At 42.2% G+C, this 22,711-nt stretch overlaps 1 protein-coding gene across 1 annotated transcript; it reads right to left on the reverse strand.

Moving 5' to 3' along the window:
- Nucleotides 1–152: 152 nt before the first annotated feature.
- Nucleotides 153–22,387, reverse strand: emilin2a (elastin microfibril interfacer 2a). The gene is made up of 9 exons (XM_008287684.1): nucleotides 22,069–22,387; nucleotides 21,304–21,429; nucleotides 18,242–18,429; nucleotides 16,104–18,062; nucleotides 7,406–7,759; nucleotides 3,370–3,423; nucleotides 3,009–3,068; nucleotides 2,698–2,838; nucleotides 153–888 (listed from the first exon to the last, which is right to left on the reverse strand). The coding sequence occupies exons 1-9, from the start codon at nucleotides 22,212–22,214 to the stop codon at nucleotides 554–556; spliced, it is 3,363 nt and encodes a 1,120-aa protein (XP_008285906.1). The 5' UTR covers nucleotides 22,215–22,387; the 3' UTR covers nucleotides 153–553.
- Between the last annotated feature and the right edge of the window lie 324 nt (nucleotides 22,388–22,711).

Here is a 22,711-nt window from a genome sequence, read left to right on the forward strand (position 1 = left end):
GTCTTTCTCTGCCGTGTATGAAGCCAGCCAAGTTTGTACTATTTATGCAATCTTGTTGTGTTGCTGTTGTGTTTTTTCACATCCGTCTCTTCATGTAGGCTTATTAATCATCATCAACTGCTCATAAGAGGAAGTGAGCCTATGTGTAAAGGTGTTTTATCAGGATTTACTGCCTAAACAACAACATATTCCTCTGATAGTTGACCATACTGAGTGTGTCAGATGCTGTCGCTAAAATAAAAATGACATTTTATCAGTTTTAATGTTAATTTACAAACACTTCTACACAAGACATTCACAATAAGTACAAAAAAAACCTCAACTTGATAATCAAATATATTAGATACAAATCCTGCTTCTTGTATTCAGGTATCTTTGGCAAGTGGCTTACAAACTGCAGTATAACAGCGGAATCTATAACTGAGGATCTTCACACAGTGGCACTGCGTGGGTAAAATAGCTGCATCACAGCAAATCAGTAAAAATATGATTTTGTCATCATTTCCTCCAGTCCAACTCTCTGGGAACAAACTAGTCCTCCTTGATACTCCAGCTATCTGTGGGTCTGTGACGCATACAGGAAGACGCCGCTGAAGGTGGAGAGGATCTCCCTGGCCTCGGTGGTGGCCAGCTGGCCTCCGGTCCTCACCAGGCCCACGCGGTCTCCTTTTCTCAGGGGGAGGATCAGACTGAAGGACACGGTGCCTCCGCAGCCGCAGTCAGCAGAAGCCGAGCCCCCGTGCTGACCAGACGCCGGCCCTGCAGAGCTCTGCAGCCTCTGGACGCTGCGGTTAGACACTGACAGGACAGCCTCAACACGGTCGCCCGGCTTCGCAGTCAGCAGGCCTGAAATCAGATATCGGCCGTCCATCGGCACAGTGAAGGTCCCTGTAGATGAGAAAGGCAGTGATTTAGTCTGGGTTTGATCAGCAATGCAAATTTTGCAGTTCAGTAAATCAAGTCAGAAATCTTGTGTTTGTTTTTGGGCTCTGTTTGCTTATCCAGCAATGAACTGATTCTACTGACAAGTTTTTACTTTGCAGCTAAAGCCGGATGTGTTCTTCTTCTGTACCACTGTAGTTTTTTCTTTCTTCTTCTTCTTTTTTTTTTTTTTAATTAATCTGACTTCCACTATTATTCATCAAATTATCACTAGTGCACACACATTGAATCACAGGTGAAAATAGTCCCTCTGTTTGATTACAGGCCAGCTCTGGTCATTGATTAAAGCCCTAAAAACTCATCTCAGTGTATCAAAGTTATATATTTACAAGTTTTAAAATGAAATGAATCTCTTTTTATCTTAAAATGCAGCAGATGTAACTCTGCACTGTTGCTAGGATCCATGAAGTCCATGCCTCTCTCCAGCCAGCCCCTCCTACTCATTTCAACTGGAGCACACCAGCTCACCTATAACTCAGCTGTAAATACGGTAAAACTACTCTACACAATAGCAAGTTGTAAGATTGTGATAATTGAGCTATACACGTTTGAACCAGAACCCAATTCTGAAGAATAATCATAACACAGAAAGCGCCACCGTGCAGGTTGACAGGATTGGTTCTTTAGGTTATTACATATAAAACTCTGGAAGACTGAATCTGTTCTTCAGACTGCCATCGGTACATCACCACTTTAAGTTGGAAACCTGCAGCAACGGCTTATTTCACTCATGATTTGTCTTCTGGCATATAAAAACCACAATATGGACACACTAACAAAGTTAATAAGAATACACACTCACACACACACACACATATATATAATTAATATATATTTGTTTTTAAAGCTTTTTGGCCCCTTGTATGACTGGAAACACACTGTAACCACAATGCTGACATCACTCTCTAAGTAGATGTGATGGAACTATTAGCAAACACCTGCATATTTGCAGTACACATCCTGCAGAGAAGATTTCCTTCGAAGTCATGTTTCTAACTTGGCAAGTCGAATATTGACTTTCCTTTTAGCTGTGTTTAGGTCTCCACCAACTGCTAAGGAAACAGGCCTTTTAGCTGCTAAATGCTCCATCAGGTTCATTAGTTCTAACTTTGTGTGTCTTGTGCTTGATGTTCAGTGGATTTCATTGACTGAAAACTGCTTCCTGCTGCATCTGGAAACGACACTGATGAAAGCTATGAGCTGATAGATGCTAAAACTCTGCAGAGCTGAGAGGAACCACAATCAGATGACAGCTCACCTTTGACAAAGGCACAATGATTTGACCCAGGATTCATATAAACTGTTGGCCAGTAAACCTCTATGTCTCATTAATTGGATACAATAAAATAAACACAGAGGACACCAATCCACATTCAGTTTCACTGTCAGGACTATCCATTCACTGTGGTAGTCCTGACCAGGCTCATACCAAACATGCTGGACCCAGTTCAGCAGAACAAATTCATCTTGGTCTCATCCGCCATCTCCAGTATTCATCAGGCTTCTTTTAATGTTCTGTAGCAAAAATTATTTTTGCAGTTTTGTGCTGAAGAGCAAACAAGGGTTCTTTTCTTGGATAGCATCTGTAGAGGTTAAAGTTATTTTTTGTGCATTTTCCCTCACACTGTAGAAGCTGTCACAGAAACTCTGTGTTCTTCAGATCAAACACAGCTCTTGCTTATCATTCCATATCACAGCAACAACAAACATGACATCTTTTTCTATCAAATCTGTCTTAGCTTTGTATTGAGGCACCTGTGTGGGGATTGTAGTGTCCACCGTCGTTGACGAGGACCCTGTTGAAGCGAACGATGCCAAAATCTCCAGAGAAAGGCTGCTGTGTGAGGCCAGCGGAGAAGGACAAGGGATCTGAAAAGGCGCTGTTGTCCACTGAAACTGGATCCACAAACATGTATGTAAGTCAATCAGTATTTCATTTCAAGGGTGAATTACCATATGTGTACTTCATTGAACTGAACACAACCGAATACTTAAACCTCTTCATCTCTTTTTTTAAATTCTTGTGCTGGAGTTTATGACAATTAACTACTGAATCAAAGTTCTACCTGGTGCATCAGCTGGAGCTTGATACATGGGGTTCCACGGCATCTTTGCTGCTGCAGGAGCTACAAGGTACAAACAGTTGAAGGAATGTCATTGAATGTCTTTCGGTGATGCCATTTTAATCACCATTTTTTTCAAATTTGCCATGCAAACAAGGGCAAAACTTTCTGGTGAGTGCCTGCAGACAAGTTAACATCCTCCCACAATACTCCCACGCGTCCTTAAACAAAATACATCCAGTTGCCACTCTTGTCACACTCCTAGGCTGTAAATTGTTAACAGCTTTTTCCCAATTTTTCTACACTGATGTAGAATGGCAAAGTCTGCAGATGCACGCAATGTGATAATGAACTGCTGCAATACCTCGGCGGCTGGTTGACGGAGGTCTGAAAGATGCAGGCTGCAGAGGAGGATAGCCTGTAAAATAACAAACAAACAAAAAAACAGATTTCAAACACATTATGTTTTATCGTGATTTGAAGAGAAGGGCCAGTGAGTGCTCTTACAAGAGGCAGCTGTTTGGTTTTATATTTGAACATTACAGCAAAACACTGTGGGATTGTTTCTCAGAGAAGCTAGAAATTAAAACAAAAGCGGGAATGATCTACACTCCATAATTTTGGTTTTACCAGTGGCTTTTTGAATCAGTTTGATCTGCATTCAACTGTTTCAGGACGACGGGAACTCCAAGCAAATTTAGGTGTTTACAGTTTCATCAGGCCTTGAAATGGATTTAAACCTGCTGGTATAATATACAACAGAAGTGAGCTCACCCCCTGTGCAACATCACCTAAATGGGAAATGATTAAAAATAGTACAGCGATACAGCTAATTAATCACCTCTAAGTTTAACAATGGGTTATTGGCGCTTAAGTTCAATTAAGACATCATGGTTTAGTTTTACAGCTATAAAAATACAGACTCAACAGCAGGAACTCAATGCATTAAAGTCAGTACTCCTGTCATTACTGAGATTCAAACCTTTCATCTTTTCAATACTCTGTACGTCCACCTTTATGTTTGATGGAGAGAATTTTTCTCAGCTGCGTCTTACTGGAGGGCTTGTGTTGCGCTACCTTTTCCTTTGAAATACTCCGAAGACAACTCACTTTTTTCTTCTTTAAAAACTCCTCTGTGATTTTGTGCTTTGGATGGCTATCATGCTGGACTATTCCTCCTCTAGCAAACTTCTCTAGACCAGGAGTCTTGTTGTCAGCCAGTATTTTGGTTCATCTACAGACTTTCATAGTGCCATCTATAAACACCTTGTGGACTCATGTAGCTCCATATCCCCTCCTCTGTGCTTCACTGTCAGGACTATGCATTCACTGTGGTAGGCAAATTCATCTTAGTCTCATCAACCATCTCCTTGTATTAATCTGGCTTCTTTTTATGCTCTTTATCAAAATTTATGGATGAAGAAAACCCCCTGTGCCAAGTGTGAAGCAGCTGCCTATCTGCCATTCAGAGCTACACTGTGTCAGTGGTGAACTGTCTGTGGTTCCACTTTAGGAGGACAACCACTGTAGCTCTGATTCTATACCTCCTGATTACTGTCTTAACTATGTTTTGCCTGATTTTTAGTTGGTCGGGGATCTCACAATCATGTTTTTAGGTTCCTTCTTTTCCACGTGGAGCCGTGATGCAGACAGGTGCACTCTGTATTTTTAATACCGACATCAACTATTTGTTTTTGGCAATTTAGAAAATAATTCTCTGCTAGCCTACAATCGCTGTAATTTGATACAGTTGTGAATCACTTGACATTTAAGTGATATTTTCCAGAGGTGTACTCGCTTCTGTTGTGTAATATTGTATTCCATTTGAATCTACAACTGATCTTTTACATGCTTTTCTGCTGTTCTGGTCAGTCTGTTGTAGCTGTAAGGTGGTTAGCACCGTTGCCTCGCAGCTAGAAGGACGCCCGGGATCTTTCTGTGTGGAGTTTGCATGTTCTCCCCGTGCAGCGTGGGTTCTCTCCGGGTTCTCCGGCTTCCTCCCACACAGTCCAAAAACATGTTGAGGTTAATTGGTGATTCTAAATTGTCCATAGGTGTGAATGTGAGTGTACTTGGTTGTCTGTCTCTAAGTGTAGCCCTGTGATAGACTGGTGACCCATCCAGCCCCCTGCAACCCTAGTGAGGATTAAGCAGTGTATAGATAAAGGATGGAAGGATGGTCAGTCCATTTTAATTGTATGCACTTTATTCAGCTAGACTGTGCAATTTTTTTTTCACTCTGCTCTATTTTGTATTCATATTTTACATGTCTATTAACCTTAGCCTGCAAACTTTCTAATAAACTTTTTTTGCTTGCTTCATGTAGTTGTGCTATTTTATTTCCAAATAAAACCATCTGCTGTATGACTGAAATAAAACCAACCAACAGTAAGCACTGACACCATTGAAATATATATATATAATGTAACAGTCTGTGCTTGGAGAAACAGGAATAATTCCGTACCAAAGTCTAACCATATGGCTGAATTGTCAATTTTGAATTTAAGTTTTGTTTCCTGTGTTAAGATTTCAGACTAATTGGTATTTAGATGACTTGTTCTCCCACACTGTCAGTGAACAGTAACAGTAGAACTAACGTAGGCTGTTTTTCTATTCCTTTCTTGCCAAGTAACATGGAGGCCAGAACAAAGGCTTTGTTTTGTTGTTTGATATGCTATTTAATCTTCATGTATACAGCCCCAGTTAGTTCAAATCCAGGACTATCAAACTCATTTCTGCCGTCTCTTCTATTCGATTACATATGGCATCCATTAAATGCCCTTTGATACAGACATCCTAAAAGTGGGTGTACACAGATAACTGCTAAAAAAAAAACAGAACAGAACATACACTTGGTTCTGAATGTTGTTGTTGTTGATCAGTTTAGATGACTCTATCTGACGTGACTGTGAGCTGACTGCTGTGAGGCACACCATACGTTTCCTGTATTATGTCACACATGTGGTAATGCTGGCTCCCTTCAGCGCCACATGGAGCCAGAATCATGACAGAGTGCTTCTTCTTGTCATCGCACTGATGACAGATTCCATTTTCATTCATAAATGTCACTCGTTCTTCGTGCATCAGAATCTGATGTAACATTTTAGAACAGGGCCTGGAAAAAGGCATCGTAGATGTTTAGTACCTGAAGGGTTTCCGGTAAAATACTTACTGGACGCCTGAGTGCTGGAAACAACTCTGTGTTTTTTTTGCTCCTGACATTTTTTTACTCACTGTGGGATCATTTTTAATTGTAATATGAAGTCCTGCACCGCTATGGAAACAACACAAGCATGACTAGAAGGAGAGAGGACTCAGAAGTGTATTTTTATGTAGTTCAACACAGTTATAATGTCATAAATATTTCTAGATTAAATTTTTAAACGATTATTTAAAGAAATGTAGCAGTTCATCTGAAAAGTCCCTGAATATTTGTCACGTGACTGTTGGTTACAGCTGAGTCACTAGTGGCTTCTCAGGTGTTTCCAGGAGAAGACCATTTTCTACAGTTTGCTAATTCCAGCAAACACTTTGTTTTTGACTTTTAAATGAAAAATGTAGGGGAAAAAAGGGGTTTTGGTGGATTTGGAACATTTTCAAGATTCGGAAAGAACCAGTAGTCACACGTAGTTACTTCTGCTACTGTTGGAAAGTTGAATTTCTTTCATTTATTTATTTTTTTTTACATTTCTGGCACTAATGAATGATGCAGTTTTGGTGATTTTTCAGGATAAGATGCTTTTAAACCTACTGGTCCACAGGGATAGAAGAGCTTTTTCTTTTTCTACCTTAAAAAAAAATCCTATTTAACAATTACTATTCCTGAAACAGAAAGGATTATGGAAATGAGAGGACAGTTTATTAAAATGTTAGACATGTACAAAGAAAATTAGAAAAAAAAATAAGAAAATGATCACTTCCTATGTAATATAATGTACAATGCGTTGTTGATTTTCCTGGGGACCGAAGCATTAAGCCTTGAGAGTAAAGGTGTATCTTTCTACTATAAATATGAAATAGTTCTGTGTATGATTTTATATGACGATCTAAGCGAGGAGACAGGAAGCAGGAATGCAGTTTTTTAGACCCAATGTAAGATCAAGTTGACAAAGCAGTGAACAACTCACTTTATCCTCCTTCTTCCCTGTGCCTCTATTCTTATATAACATTAGGTAACTATAGTCTGTTTTTCAGTGGTGCGTATCTACCTGCATACTGTAATTTCATTTAATGCATTGCTGGTTTTGTGCAGTAAATACATGTGGTCTTGGTTGAAACTAAAAGAAAACCTATTGTAAATTTTCGGCCTTCACACCTATTAGAAAATAACACCAACACCTTCCTTCTGCATTTTCAGCTGCAGATTCGAATCAAAGGTCATCTCGATTAGCACTACTCACCCGGCGCTCCAGCGAACCCTTTGACAGGCATGCGAGACGAGTCCTCAGAACCTCTTCGCACAGTCACCCTGCGGATGTACCCCGGAGGTCCTGCCTCTCCCGTCTCCACCACAGGCCTTATGGGAACCAGCGGCAGACTGGGGCGGCCCGGTTGATGGGGACTGGAGGGCTGGCTGGGTGGACTGATCATGATGGTGTGTGTGTTGGGCTGAGCTGGTTGAACCGGAATGTACGGCTGCCTGGGGCTGGAGGGCGGTGGAGGGATGTTGAGGGGGATCAGGATTTGTTGGACTCTGGTTCTGGTCGGAGTTGTATCTGGCACAGAAGCAGGCCTCTCTGGTCTTAAGGTCATTCCTTGGATATTTAAAGACAAAGAAAGACAACGACAAGACTGTTAATGTAGAATTTACGACATCTCCTCTCAAGCACAAGACAGTTCTGTTTACAACAGCTGAGTTTTGGAGAATACAAGCCAGCTAATGACTTTTTGCTTGTAAATCCTGTTTCCTCCATCACATTCAGAGCACACCTCTGTCCTCTCCTGCAGCTTTTCCTTTAATCACTGGTATTCTGATGACATGCCAAATTAGACCTGGCTGGCACAGCACCTCTGAGCTTTTATTTTTTCTTTTGAACCATTGCCATTATTACCCTTCATAAAAGCAAAGTGGGCGGTCAGCATGAGTTTCAGGCATCGAGAACCATCTGAACAGAAACTACTTGGCTGCTGGCCAGACTCCCCGAGGGCACAGACATCGCCTGGGCCTCTGAGGTGAGAGCACAGACACTGCGAGAGTGTCCTGGGGACATATCACAAAAATAATTACAGTACCTGCTTTGTGTCAGCCCCTTCTCACAACCAGCTGTCAGACAGATTTGTATCACACTATTTAAAATTCAGTTAAGAGCTTTGTATATGAAATAAATGCTTTGATGCTTTCTGTTTCTGTATGTGTAGTGGGGTTTAAACCTTGTGGCGCGGAGGTGCGACATGTAGTACATGTAGCAGGATTGCAGTAATATCATTTCGCTAACTCACATCAAGGAAATGCCTACTTACTCCAAATCACTGGACAGTTAGACTTGGCAGAAAAGGCTCTGCTCTTTCAGGAAGCTCTCAGAGAAAACAAACAACAACAAGGATTCTACAGGGAGGATAAACATATTAAAGGTGGAGTCTGCGATTCTTAAAGCAGATATGTTGATATTTACTTAGTTAGCATATTTAGATAACTGTCATGTACCAGATTTACCATACCTCTTTCTGGAATTGTGGTCGATCAGTCCGAACCTCTTTGTTTGTTTCCCATTTACTGAGCCAGGGCTCTTTGTGAACACAGGACTGTTGTTTTCAGTGCACACAGAGTGGACAGCCAGCAGACCATGAGGAGATAGTCACAGATTTTGACTGAAAAGTACACTGGATTAGAACTGCATACTCCACCTTTAACTCTTACATACTGAGTTTAGAGATAGCAGTAAATACACATGAATGTCAAACACCCCCTCCTGTAAAAACTAAGTATTTTATCTTGCTAACATGTCTGTGTGCTGTTTTAATATAGAAACTCTCCCAGAAAAAGAATAAAAATATAGAAGGTCACATTCTGCAAGCTGACAAGATTGGCTCTTAGGTTTGTTGCACACCCTGAACTGATGTTTTAGAGGACGATTATTATTATTTTTTTATGTTTGAAGACATACTACGAAATAAGCAGTTAACACTATGGATGAGCTTTTCCACCTTGAAAACTGCATTGCACCGAAAACATCCTCAAAAACATAGATTGAAACAAACCTGAGAGCCAATCCTGTCAGCTTGCAGTATGCGGCTTTTTATATCATTATTCTTTTTCCGATAAAGTTTCTAGTTTGAACATGTGAGGCTGAAGTACTTGCCACTGTGTGGCGAGAAGTAATTTTGTAGAGGTGAGCTGGTGTGCTTGAGGGGTGGGGTGAGTGGAAAGTGAGACGGGGCTGCGTAGATCTGCACCTGCTTAAGGAAGTAACAGTACAGATCTTACCTATTTTAAGGCAGGGAGGGATTCTTTTCATATTAAAAAAAACCTTTTTATATGTAACCGTGACTCACAGAGATGGGTTTTGAGAGGTTTGATTAATGACTGGAGATGAACTTTAAATATTCACAAAGCCAACCATCGCAGCAGCTTCAGCACATCAAGAAAGCTGGAGCGATGAGGAGTGCTGCAGTAGCAATCACTGTAGATGTGATGACGTAGGTGGTGTAACAGGGAGAGGTGTGGGCTATAAAGGCCACATTCTATATCTATATGTATCCAATTGAATGTTAATGGTGGTCAGCGGTCATAATCAGCCATGGACGCTGACGCATTAAGAAAACAGCTGACAGTCTATAAACTGATACGAGTGCCTTCTTCAGTGCTCTGTGTGGACAGTGCTCCACTGACAACAAGACTTGAGTGCAAGACAATCTTACAGTTCTGTGAAGCTCAGATTCAGCACTGTGTACTGTTTAAGCTAAAGCTCATATCAATATGTTAACATGCACTCATGTCAATGTACAACATGCTGATGTTTAGGAGACAGTATTCAGTCATCTTCTCAGTTTAGCATGTTACTGTGCTTATTTTTGCAAAGTGAGACCAAGACATTTTATCGCTTTTATCGACTATTCCACATGGAAATATCACTGAATTCACAGCACAGCCAGTAAGTCATGTGTATGCTGAGTCTGTCAGACAGGTTATAAAAGCCATAGTCCAGTGGCGCACAGCTGCAGCTTGGAAATTTTATGGAGTGACTGCTGGTTAACAGGTAGCCTTTATAAACTGTGCTTCAGTTACCAGTGTATCCTCATTCAGTTGTCTGATAATAGAAATTGGAAATTGTGTATCTGAAAACAGCTTTATTGGGAATTTAGCTTCATTAAAAATACAGTATATATGAGCACAGAGAGCAGGAAAGAAGCAAAAGTTTAAGCTCCATGACTATTTCTTCTTCTGCTGGTACATAGCAGTTCAGTAAAATTCTTCCTGGCTTGTAATCCTGAGAGGTTATCTAGGTGTGGGGGGAACTGAGCAACGGCAGAAGTAAGTGTCATCATATCTTAAGAGCTTTTAGCCGACACCTCCATGTCTGTGATAACCAACATTTGTACAGGCTGTGTATAATCATTTATGAGGGTTGCAAATCTGGCTACAGTCACAAATATTATACTAAATCAAAGTTTAAACGTTAACTCAACTTCACAATCAGTCAAGGATAAATCCTAAAGTACCTGGAAGCAACTTTATTGCATTAGTCTGCCTGTTAGTTTGGATTATGAACGTAATCAGCCACTCTGTTATTATCAAATAAAACATCATCAACCATCAACCAAATTCTTCCTTCTTACTGTGAGTGATACCACAAGCTACTCAGAAACCACATGTATAATCAAAAACAAATTAAACCCAGCAATCATGTTGTACTGAGATAATCAGAAATCTCTTCTTCATTTCCTCCCCATGCCTGCTTCAGGACGCCGGTTGGCTGAGTGCATATTTCCCATGAGCTCTCAGCCTGTCTCACTGAGGGGGCAACCGCAAAGTCGAAAAACACACAGAGTAAGGCGCACACATTCACGCGTGTGCTGGTGCAACCAAGAGCATCACCAAAACCAGATGTTATTGCTCACAAGCAGACAGGGACGCTGCAGGGGGGGAGGGAGGTGGAGAGAGTGGTGCTTTAGTCAGCCGCTCTTGCGCAGAATTGGGTGACAGTTCGTGAGTGTTCAGAAGTGTCTGAAAGCATCACGGAATATTGCAGCAGACAGACTGATCACGCAATGGAAAATGGTGTCAGGGGGCACGGAGCAGAGCAGGGCGTGGTGCACATACAATGATGCATCACTCGCAGTCTGACATACATTTTTCTTTTATTCTTTCTTGCTATGCACATGGACACAATTTCACCCTCCACCCCATTTTCCTCCAGTGCTATTAATGATGGGAGGCTCAAATTGTGCACTGCATGGCAGACCTCTGGGACTCCTATTGTGTGTATGGGGCTCTTCTGAAGACTTCCAGATGGGCTCCCGGGTCAGAGATGGAAACACCTCAGCTCACAGCTTCAGATATCTCAGTCAAAGCGCTCGCTCACTATTCGGGAGGTGACTAAATATATACAGTGTGTGAGTGTGTGTGTGTGTGTGTGTGTGTGTGTGGTGGTGGTGGTGTCGAATACAATTTTCCCTTCTTTCTCAGCAGACAGCCTTTGACTTCAAAAAGCCTTTTATGTCTTGTTTTTCTTGTATTTCCTCATCACAGTAGACAGTTAATCTTACTGCCTGTCTCTCCAATATAAAGTCAGAATGATCAATTGCAATGCATTGATCCATGAAATCAAAGCCTTTATTTTATCCCTACTTTAAAACAACTGCTTTTTTAAAAATTATTTTCTGAAGGCCTCAGTGTGGATATACACTTACTGGACAGGGAGGAGAAAGAGAGAGAGAAGTCCTCTGGCTATCTTGGAAGGACAAATTGAAAAAAAAGAAAAATAGCACAGAAGGAGAGAGCAACGAGGGTGTAAAGAGAGAGCAATTCAGAGATGAGAGACCGAGAAATAAATGACAGGGATGCGATTTGAGCTAGACTAGGATCATCTCCAAAAAAAAAGAGGAGTAGGAAAAAAGCAGACTGAGAATCAAATGAGAAAATTCAGCACAAGAAGGCTGATTAGTCACCATGTGAATGGGGAACAGCATGCTCAGACGTTTTTTTTTTTAAGCAGAAGCACTTTCCATATTTCTACATTTCCTAATAACCGCTATTAAACTAGTTTGCAGCCATTAAGATGTTAAAGTCTCTTGCGTAATTTCTAAATAACTGCGTTACAGTCATTTCTGCTTAACCACAACTCCCCATCAGAGCGAAAAACAGTAAGAAACAAACACACACAAGTTGTAGTGGCCGACCTCTGCTGCAGCAGCTGCTGTGGGCGAAGCAGAGCCAACATTTTGTAACTAAAGTCACACAATTCCATTCAGCAGTCACACTGAGTAAGGGCAAAGCTATTCCAGTTAATCTTTCAGTTATGTTATTACAACACCTCATCTGTTTGCAGCCTCCTCGGGGTCTTCATATGACTGTGTGGAGAATATGAGCTCAAACACAGAGAGGAAACATTTCAGTAGGCTCCCAACCACCACCACACCCACCCAGCTGGGATTTCTAGTGGATATTTTATCTCTTTTTAGACTATTTCTCCCTTTTCCAAGCTCGAGGAAAGCATTAAATCTTGAGCCACACTGCCCAACTCGCTCTCTTGTGGGATTTAGGATACGAGCATTAAGAGAAAATGAGATTTGCCCTTAAAGTAAGAGTTGGACATTTTTGGAAGTAAGCTTATGCACTTTCTTGCTGAGATTTAGATGAGAGGATTGATCAAACTCTCATGTCTGAACGGTAAATAGCAAGCTGCTGCCAGCAGTTTGCTCATTGGGGTTAGAACAGGGTAACGGCTAGTCTGGCAAAACACGCCAAGCAGCACCTCTAAAGTTAACAAGTTGTATCTTGTTTGTTAAAGCAGTATAAAACTGACATTTCAGTGACCATTCAGCCTTTTACATGAGGTTATGCGCAGAACTATTTCTTGGCCAGAACCAGTTACCAGGCAACAAGTGGACACTCCAGGAAGCTGCTGTTAATTTGTCTTAGAGCTTCAGAGATGGATTTTGTTACGTTTGGACAGAGCCAGGCGAGCTCTTTTCCCCTATTTCCAGTCTGCGATCTAATTTAAATAAGCCAGCTGCTAAGGGGAGCTTCATATCTACATTTGCGTGGTATATGCATATTTTACAGTCTTGCTGCAGTTCATGAACTTCTGTGTGATTCAGTGCAGCGCTTAGGTGCAGTATGAGCTGGTTTTTGGTTTCGGAGAACTCATGACCACGAATGTTTATAGTCATTTCCAACAGCCACTCCAGAAGTTGGAGTAAAAGGTCGGCTGTCAGAGGGGAGAGAGGTGATATCGTTTAAAAACTGAGCTAACGGCGCACATCAGGCATCAGGTAATCTCCACATATGGGTTGCACATATGAAAAATGCTACAAATAGAGGAGCTAATGAAAAGGCCGGGCTACAGGGAGGAGTAGCTTACCATATCGTGCTACTCTCTCACCTCAGCCGGCCAATCGCTGCGTGAAGTGACTGTAAACGTCGGATCGTCTGTCTCAGAAAGCTACAGAGAATGGTCAACACAGACACCCTATATCCAACAACGAAAACGTGGGGAAGGGAGGGGGTTTCGGACACTATCCAACCATACAACACACAGTTGGCAAAGTGTGTAAATCCTGTTGAATGATCCGTCGAAGGTGATGAAATCAAATATCAACTTAGAAATGACTAATGACAGTACTTGACAAACACTGGATGGAAACAAAAGACCTGCATGCCTTCCATTTCTCTACACCACAGCCATTAATCCATCTGCTCGGCTTTTCTGCACAGCTCCTAATCACACCATTGTTTTGGACGATGGTGTAAGAAAGGGAGGCACCGATGGTGGGGCCCCACTCATGACATCACAGCTGAGGGTAGTCGAAGCATCTGGTCCTGGGTGTGGAGCTCTGCTTCTCCCCTCTCCATCAAGACTGACTCCAGCAGTGAGTCAGGTCCCTTAATGAGGACCAGACTCCACACATCAGGCTGAGGTCACCCTACGGGAATCTCTGGAGGTTGGTATGTGTACATGTGTGAGGAGAAAGAGAGGAGGGAGGGAGGTGTATTGTGTATGTGGACTAAAAGACTGGGAACCAAGGCTGAGGTCTGTGGTAGGAATGAAAAAGCTATGTCACGGTGAAAGAAAGAAGACCTCACAACTCAACATGCTCATAAAGGGATTAATGGGAACAGTCTGCTCGGGTGTTCTGACATTTACATTAGAGAGCAACGAGGCACGAAACAGTGCGAGTAAATCATCACAGCAGTTGAGTTGGGCTGTAAAAATTTCATTTTCTATTTACCTGTCTCATTCCCTATATTAAAAAAAAATAGGAAATTCTTGGGACAACATGAATCTAAGTCACAGGAAAGGGCCTCTGCTTGTCGGTGCCAGGACATATTGAATGACATACTCAAGGCGAGCATGGGAGGCCCCGTGAACTCGTGTCCTCCCACTCCGGGAAATACCCTGTGGCCATTCATGGGATCTGATCCTTCCCTCCAAGCCTCCATGTAAACCAAGCAAGCAGAATGCATTATATGGAGGATTATCCACAGGAAGTGTTTGTGTTTACACAGATGGTAATCACACTCAATAAACTCATGGTAAAAGTTATGGAGAAAGCTGAAAAAGATAGCGATTTTGACTAAATCCTGTGCTTGACTGCACTAATGTAGGAATCCACTGAACATTATACAACTAATTGACTTTCAAGCAGCAAAACTGTGCCATAATGTGAATCTAATTGCTGTTATGATATGCTATCACGAAGCTCTACCCACTAATGAAGCAAAGTCCACAAGCTAGTCCAGGCAGTCAACGTACACTTGTGACTGCTGTTACATGATGTTTCTTTCTCACTGCTACATACTGTACATCTAGTACACCCTTTTCATTATGTTGTTGTACTTCAGCTGTCAGTCTTACTCTTTTGCTGCCGTACAGCTCACCTGAAAGCCACTTGCTGCTGCTGCTGCTCATTTGGTGAGCACCATCCCCATGCCAGGTTTCACTTTCAGACTCCAAGGGTGTCAGTATTCTCCAAACAAACTGTTTGTCAGATGGTCGACTGTGTCTCTGATACCCCTTCTACCCACATCTTTCCCAAGTCAGAATTGGGGGCTGTGTCTGACAATTTCTGTAACTTTTTGAAACTGATAATCTGACATTCAGGCCACGTTAGCAGCAGCTCAGCTGGTGTGCAGAGATTAGAAAGCAAGCAGAGTTTGAATTTCTCTTTCAAGCTGTTTTTTTCATTCTATACACAGCTACATCAGTCATTTTTGTAAAATGAGTGCAACACTGAATGCCTTCAAGGAAAGACTCTGAAAGTATGCATCGCAATTCCCATATGAGTAATTATTTTGTCTTGACACTCTATGACGCTTTGCAAATGGCCTGAGTTTTTGATGTTTTCGGAAAACACAATGTACTAAGAAGTTAGTTTCAAACATACATGACTATTATTAAGCCATTATTGCCACTCCCCATTCAGTGTCATGTTAAGCTTGTTGCTTCTTTTTGGGGAGTGACCATGTTGAGCCTTGATTATACTCCCTTGTGGATGCTCACACGAATAGATGCAGACACCACAGACATGTAGTTGTTCTAATTATACTGCTTTCTAGTCTGCTTGAAGGATACATTGTCATAGATGTGCAGTAGATCTGCGTCTTTGTATTCCACACATGCACACTACTGACCTTGTAGCTTAGTGGCACAAAACTGCAAAGGGGCTTTCTTGGGAAAATGTATTTAACAAGGACCCTTATAGACCCTTGTGAAAAATATAACACTGGCCTTAAGGTATGGATGCCAAATATTCTACATTCAAACAATACTCAGCATCACCCAAAAATTTTTACTGATTCCAAAGTGATAAGTATGACCTCTGATTGACTTCTTCATCAAAGTGCAAGCCTAAGATTTCCTTTCACTATCTTGTTTTCTAGACATTACCACCGATAACCAATGAAGTCATCAAGCTATTTCAAAACCAGCGACTTACCTGGCTCTCTGGCAGTGACATCTTTCGAGACATGTTTGGCCATTGCAGACAGCTGTGCCTGGAACCTCTGCAAGGAATTCTGCAGCGCAGCGATTTCTGCCCCATGATTTCCACAGGTGACATTCATCCTGTAGACACAATCCCGCAGACCTCCAACATGTCTCTCCAGCCCATCTTTCAGTTCTCTAATGTTAGTAGAAACTCCATCTAACCGTCCACACACCTGTTCTAGTCTGGCTACACGTCCGTCCACAGCAGAGATTCCATCAGAAACACCTTGTGTGTTCTGTTTACATTGATTCAGTTCAGATGACACCCGTTCACTAAGCGTATCCAGTCTGTTCCTCAGCTCATCCACCTGACGGTTGGTGGCATCAGGTGAAGCCCAGTTATACCGTCCTGGGATTCCAGTGCCAATCTGCTCTGCTTGACAGCATGTTGAGTTTATTCTGTGCATATCCTGGTTGTATTTGCTCAAGGAGTCACTTAACCCAGTAACAGCTCCAGCCAGACCAAGCACATTATCTTGAAGATTAATCAGTCCTCTCTGGAAGTCATCCATCGTCTTCACGCGTCTCTCGTTTCCGACTGACTGCCTTTGAACAAGGTCCTCCAGTTGCCTGAGCTTGTCTGAGTTGGAGCTGACATCTGTGTGAAGAATGTCCAAGTCATTTCTGTACCTCTTGAGGTCCTTCAAAATGTTTCCTAGACCATTGGGCGTAGGTGCAGAATTTTCGCCACCTACAGTAATTCCTGAGGCTGAACATCCTGCAGAGCACAGCTCTCCAACAGCATTAACCTTGTCATCCAAACCCTGCAGGAGGAACTTGTTGTTGTTCACTTCTGCCTGGATGGCATCCACAGAGTCACCAAACATCCCTGGGAAGGAGTTGTTGCTCATTTCGACCAGCATGTTTGTGAGCTGGTCATCCATGCCGTTCAAGCGCTCATCCAGGAGCTTCCGAAGTGCTGCCACTTCATCTGCAATTGTACGGGTCAGCTTCTCTTCAATGTAGAAACAGTGAGTCTCTGCATTTTGTTCTGTTATATTAATACGCGCCTCCAGCTCCTCAATCAATGGGCCAAAATCATTGTCTTCCTGAGGTGCAGACAGGTGTGCCAGCTCGTTGTCAATGCGGACATTTAGGATGCGGTGAGCCTCTGCAATACGATCAATCTCACGCCACAGGTCTTTATGGTCACCGTGGTCTTCTTCCTCGTTGGGTGGATCAGTCTGCCTCTGAGTTCGTACAGGTCCATCTGCAGCAGCCATGTCTAGACGTAGTGCTCGAATCTCCTTTCTCAGATCAGCTTCCTTAGTAGCCACCAGCTGGGTCATCCTGGCCAAAACTTGGTCATGGCTGTCTTCACAGTTCTTCTGCGACGCCTGGATCTTGTCATTGCACGAGCTCTGCACTCTGGCCATCTTTTCGTCCACATTCTGGTCTAGCTCTTTCTTCAGCTTCTCAAATTTCCCATCAATGTAGGTCTGTATAACATCAAACTCCGCTATGGCTGGAGTCTGAGATTGAGAGGCATCCATCAGGACACGTATCTGACCCTCATGACTTGTTGTGATTCCTCTTAGATCTTCCAAAGCCTCATCCTTGCTTTTAAGCGCATTATTGATATCATCCAAACGAGCTTCTATTTTCTCAAGGGCTTTCTCTCCAGCAATCCCACCTCTGGTAGCCTGATGACCATCCAGCACAGCGGGGCTCTCCTCTGTGCCTGCACCCGCAGCACTGTCTGGTGGGCGCATGTTGTTTAGAAGTGTCGCTAGCATTTTCTTTGTGTCATCCTGCAGGTCTGTGCGGAGGTTGGTAGTTAAACCTGTCAAAGCCGACTGGAGATCCAGGACTGTCTGGGATAGACGCTGAACTTCATTTTCCAGAAGACGGACCTTGTCTGTCCCACCATGCCTTGTCTCATGGTGCGCTGTCTCTCTCCTCTCTGGTCCTATAATCATGGAGTAAGCAATTACTTTTCATAAATAGATATGTTTAAATACTTTTGTCTTTCCTGTCTATAAACAGCATGGAATGAAGTTAGCTTTTTTTTTAGTTTACTGTGATATTACATTGTAAATTTCAATAAACTGATGAACACTTAAGATAGAACAGAAGATGATTTCTTACTCTGTATGTGTCTGGTTGTATGTTGATTTGGGGGGACGTAAGGCTGTGTTCCCTGCACTGTTCGTCGATCTGGGGATGGTTTTAAATTTTTACAGTCCGGTCCTTGGTAACCAGGACAGCATCTCCACTCCAACTCTGTGACTGTCTTGTAGGCAATCTTATAGGTGGGTCGAAACCGATTTTTGTATCTGTAACACAAGGCAGAGTAATCAACGTGTTTTGTTTTTCAAAATCCCAAACAAAAATTAATATGAACAGGGAACACTGGACAATATTTCCGAGGTCAAACTCAGGCCATTAGCAAACTGTTATCAGTGTTATTGATTTCTATGCTGAAGCTACTCTGCTATTCCATGTAGAAGAAACAGTTCATATGTTGTTTTTGGGAAGTGTTGACTCCTGTAATCACCAAAACGCCATTTAAAAAAAAAAATTGGACATAGACATTTTTGAGCTTCTCCACCATTTCCCAATACACGAAAGTTTCAGCTTTCTAGCCAAAGAAAACAGTTCTCAAAGAAACAATGGGTGACATCACTTCCCTGAAGGCAGGGGTCGTGTCATGTGAAACATCTGGAAAGTTGGTGTCTGCAACAATCATTTTTGCACATTTCCTAACTGTCACTGATAACTCCACTGCAGCTCAACCAACAGAAAAAAGAAAAGTAAAAGCCTGTGGGATGACAACACTTAACATTCCGACTGCAATCAACGATGTGTCCCTAAATCTCATCCTAAAATGAGATAATATGAGGCCCGCTGTGCTGTTTATCATAACTTGAGGTGTCTGCTCTCAGCTCCAGCTTTTCTTGCTTAAGGAAGAAACTTGGAAAAATGCTCCGGTGACCTAAGAATGATCCGTTTCCAGGATTCTTTTCCACAGCACTGAGGCTCTTGTGCATGCATAAGTGGATCACTAAATTAAACCGCAGATAGCATGTGTTTACAACTAACAATGATTCACAAAGAAAAATCTATTAAATTGCAACACAACAGCTTGAAGTGCAGCTGTTACTCATCAGTTACTGGTACAGGCGCTCCTGTTTACAATAATCATTTACTGAGGAACATAATACTTTGCTTACTGTAAAAGCTTTGGCTTCAGATATGGGTGCTAATCACAGTGTATGTTACTTCAACAAGATTTAATATCATATATGACTTAGAAGGAGGGAAGAAAATGACCGTACTGTGAGGGTGCATGACTACTTAGGTTACACACTTGCATTTTAAACGATTGAGTCTTACGAACTATCACAAATGTTTTCAGTAGACAGATTAATTCAGCATAGAAAGAGATGCATCTGCTATATACCACTTGAATGAATTTTCTATTGATGTAGCTTTCAATTGAACTGATAGTAAAGTCCATTATTTTTAACATATTGTTGATGCAAACAACAACAGGACATTAAGTTGTGTTAAAGGAAGGACTGAATATCTGCTCATGTCAAACTGAAAGCCAATCTGTTAGTAAATAATAATGCATTTGAACACCTAAAAAAAACTAGATGCACAAATATGCATATTTAGAAAGGTCTTTCTGGAGTCTTAATTTGAAAGGGGAAGTCAAACCTTTCTGAAGTAAAAGATAGAAAAGTATTCACTCCAAAAGACAAAAGAGAACTGTCCTAAATATGAAGAAAACTTCTGTGTACATGACAGTTGCAAACTTCTTTATTTGTTCTCATCTCACCATTCCTTGTCTTAGAGAGTTGGCAGTCTTGTTTAGGTAACTTATATACTTTCTTATGATGAGTTCTGGGCTCAGTTCCAAGCATTACACTGGCTGCCTGAATAAGACGTTGCTAAATCTCACGTAGGCCTGATGGTAAGCTTCAAGCTACCAGTGACCCTGAACAAAATGTGTATGGATGGATGCGAGAGTGTCATAGTTATAGTGTGTGTATATATATATAATCTTAAAGACCCCCTCTAACATGTTAACATGTCCATGCGATGTTCTTTATATGCTAGCGGACACATCATGAGCACAATAGATAGTCAACACCATGGCTGGACATTTCCACACTGAAACGACAGTGTACTGTTGACAGTCTCAAAAACAGGTCCAGACTTCCAGACTTCCAGGTACAGCTTGCCATCATGCAGTGTAGAGTAGTTTTAGAGTGTTTGAGCCAATCTGTAGCTGAGCTGGTGTGCTTGAGCTGCAGTGAGTGGGGAGGAAAGTGAGGCTGAGACTTTGTAGATCTGCACAATCTAGAGGATGTATCTATGTAGGGTTACATCTATGCCATTTAAGACAGCAGATATTGATTTCATGAAAAAAAACAAAAACTAAATATGTAACTCTGATACACAGGGCTGAGTTTTTAGGCAATAAATCAACAGCCAGAGACTGACTTTAAACGAAGATTCAATGACTGCATATTCTGGAATTTTTAAAATATCATTCACACAATAGGAAAATACACATTGGTGTTGCTTCTAAACATGTCTATGAAAATGACAGCACAACGTTCAGCCATCTATTTTCTTCCCCAGGCTAAGCAGGACATTCCAGACGGCCTTCTCTACTGCAATGCTTTCCAGCTGCTCCTGTGGCGGTCCCAGGCCAGATGAGATATATAATCCCTCAAAAGAATTGTGGGTCTACCCAGGGGTCTCCTCCCAGCTGGACGTACCCAGAAAACCTCCAGAGGAAGGTGCCAAGAAAGACTATGACATTCCTTTCTTCATATCATTTGTATTTTGTGTTGTAAGTTGTGCAGAAGAGATGGAAAACTCACACATGTGAAAAGGGGGGAATGAAGTGAGTCGTTTAGGGTGAGCTGGTATGAACTGCTTCAACTTGGAATAACCTATGAGGAAGGCTGTGGTTCTCATCAGCTTTACTCTGCATTTCCTAAGCACCTTCTTCAGTGGGCTTTTTTAAGTTGCCTGGAAAGCTGCTCTCTATGGTTCTGCCAATTGAGTTTCATTGAGCCACTGTGAATATTTCTGCCTCTAACTCTCTCTCAAGGAAACATTTTGTATCCAGCCTGTCTCATGCATCCAAACATGCACCCTCAACCCTTTCTCCTGGCTCCCCGGATGCTCACGTCACTTGTGGCTGGCAGTCGGGCTGGTAGGCTGGGCAGGGGGCCACCACGGGCTCCTGGAAGCTCTCCACACTCCCCTGCACGGCGCAGCTCACGTTCCTGTGCACCACATAGGCGCACCAGTTCCTGATGAGGGAGAAGCGCAGATAAACAAGACATATATATACTAAGAAATCTGACAATTATTTTAGAGGATTATCGTGCAGATGCAATGAAAATAGCTGGACTTAGTAACTTGGCAATAAAAAGAGACTGTCATAATGAGATCCATGTGTTTTACTGAACTTTCCATAAAAGCTGCACCATTTCACGGAGGTTTTTCATCAGTTCTTCCGCTAGTTTATTTCAATTTATTAGGAAACATTTGGAAATGCGCTAATGGTCTTCTACAGATGAGAGATTGGCCTAATCAGTGACATTCCAGCGTTTATCTGGATCTTATCACCTTTGGCAGCACTGGCAAACTCGAGCCAAATTTAGTTACAGTCCGATAAAGCAGCCGTGAACTGGCAGCATATGACCATAAGAGGCTAAAATCTTCACCGATCTGAGGTCAATCCGGTCAATGAGAAGTTTGGAACTCATCGCATTTTTATTGGCAGCTGCGCAACAAAAGCGCACAGACTTCACCTTCAGGAGAAGCGTAAAGGGGAACGCCCGCGTCGGGCTGGTTGCGAAGACTTTCTCAGAGACAGCATAGTTTAAAAGTCACTAAAGTTTACAAAAACAAACAAACAGAAGAAAAAAAAAACCCCAACAGCCTACCTGTTTCTGTGCCTGTGTACCACCCCAGTGTGCGCAGAGCCTTGGAATAAGTCATAGGAGGAGGGAGACCCGTAAGTGAGCTGAAAGTTTAGAATCAGTGTGAAAACTGTCCACCGCCAGTCCATCTCTCCATGCCTGGAATTCATCCTGAACAAACGCCTGAAAAATAAATATTTCTAGCACTGAAAATGAGCACTTCCCTGTTATTATCGTGCGCGACGTTCCCGAACAGCAAAAGTTACGTTGCCCCTGTGACTGATCTGACTCCAGTGAGTGAACTTTGGGGAAGTCCACATTCACTGCAACTCCCTTGAAATGACGTCCAGGGCCCACCACACCCTCCTCCCAAAAACTGCCATGAGAGGAGAGAAGAAAAAAAAAAAGAAGCAACTTCCCCCATTCTTTAGGCAAACTTTAGAGCCCAGCTTGAGGCGAAGTTTGGCTTTAATTAAGTTATTCTTGAGAAAACACTGGGTGATCAATTAATGTAAGAGGCTCAGGAGATGGAGCCATCACGAAGCCAGTCAACAGTCAATAATTCACACCTCAGTGTCTTTGAACGCAGTCACCACAGCTGACAGAGGTGTTTGGAGAGGTGATGTTGATGATATTCATGGCCAGGGATAACAGCACTAATTTGCAT

The sequence above is a fragment of the Stegastes partitus genome, unplaced genomic scaffold (assembly GCF_000690725.1).
Source record: "Stegastes partitus isolate 25-593 unplaced genomic scaffold, Stegastes_partitus-1.0.2 Scaffold513, whole genome shotgun sequence".
NCBI classification, from domain to species: Eukaryota; Metazoa; Chordata; class Actinopteri; family Pomacentridae; genus Stegastes; species Stegastes partitus.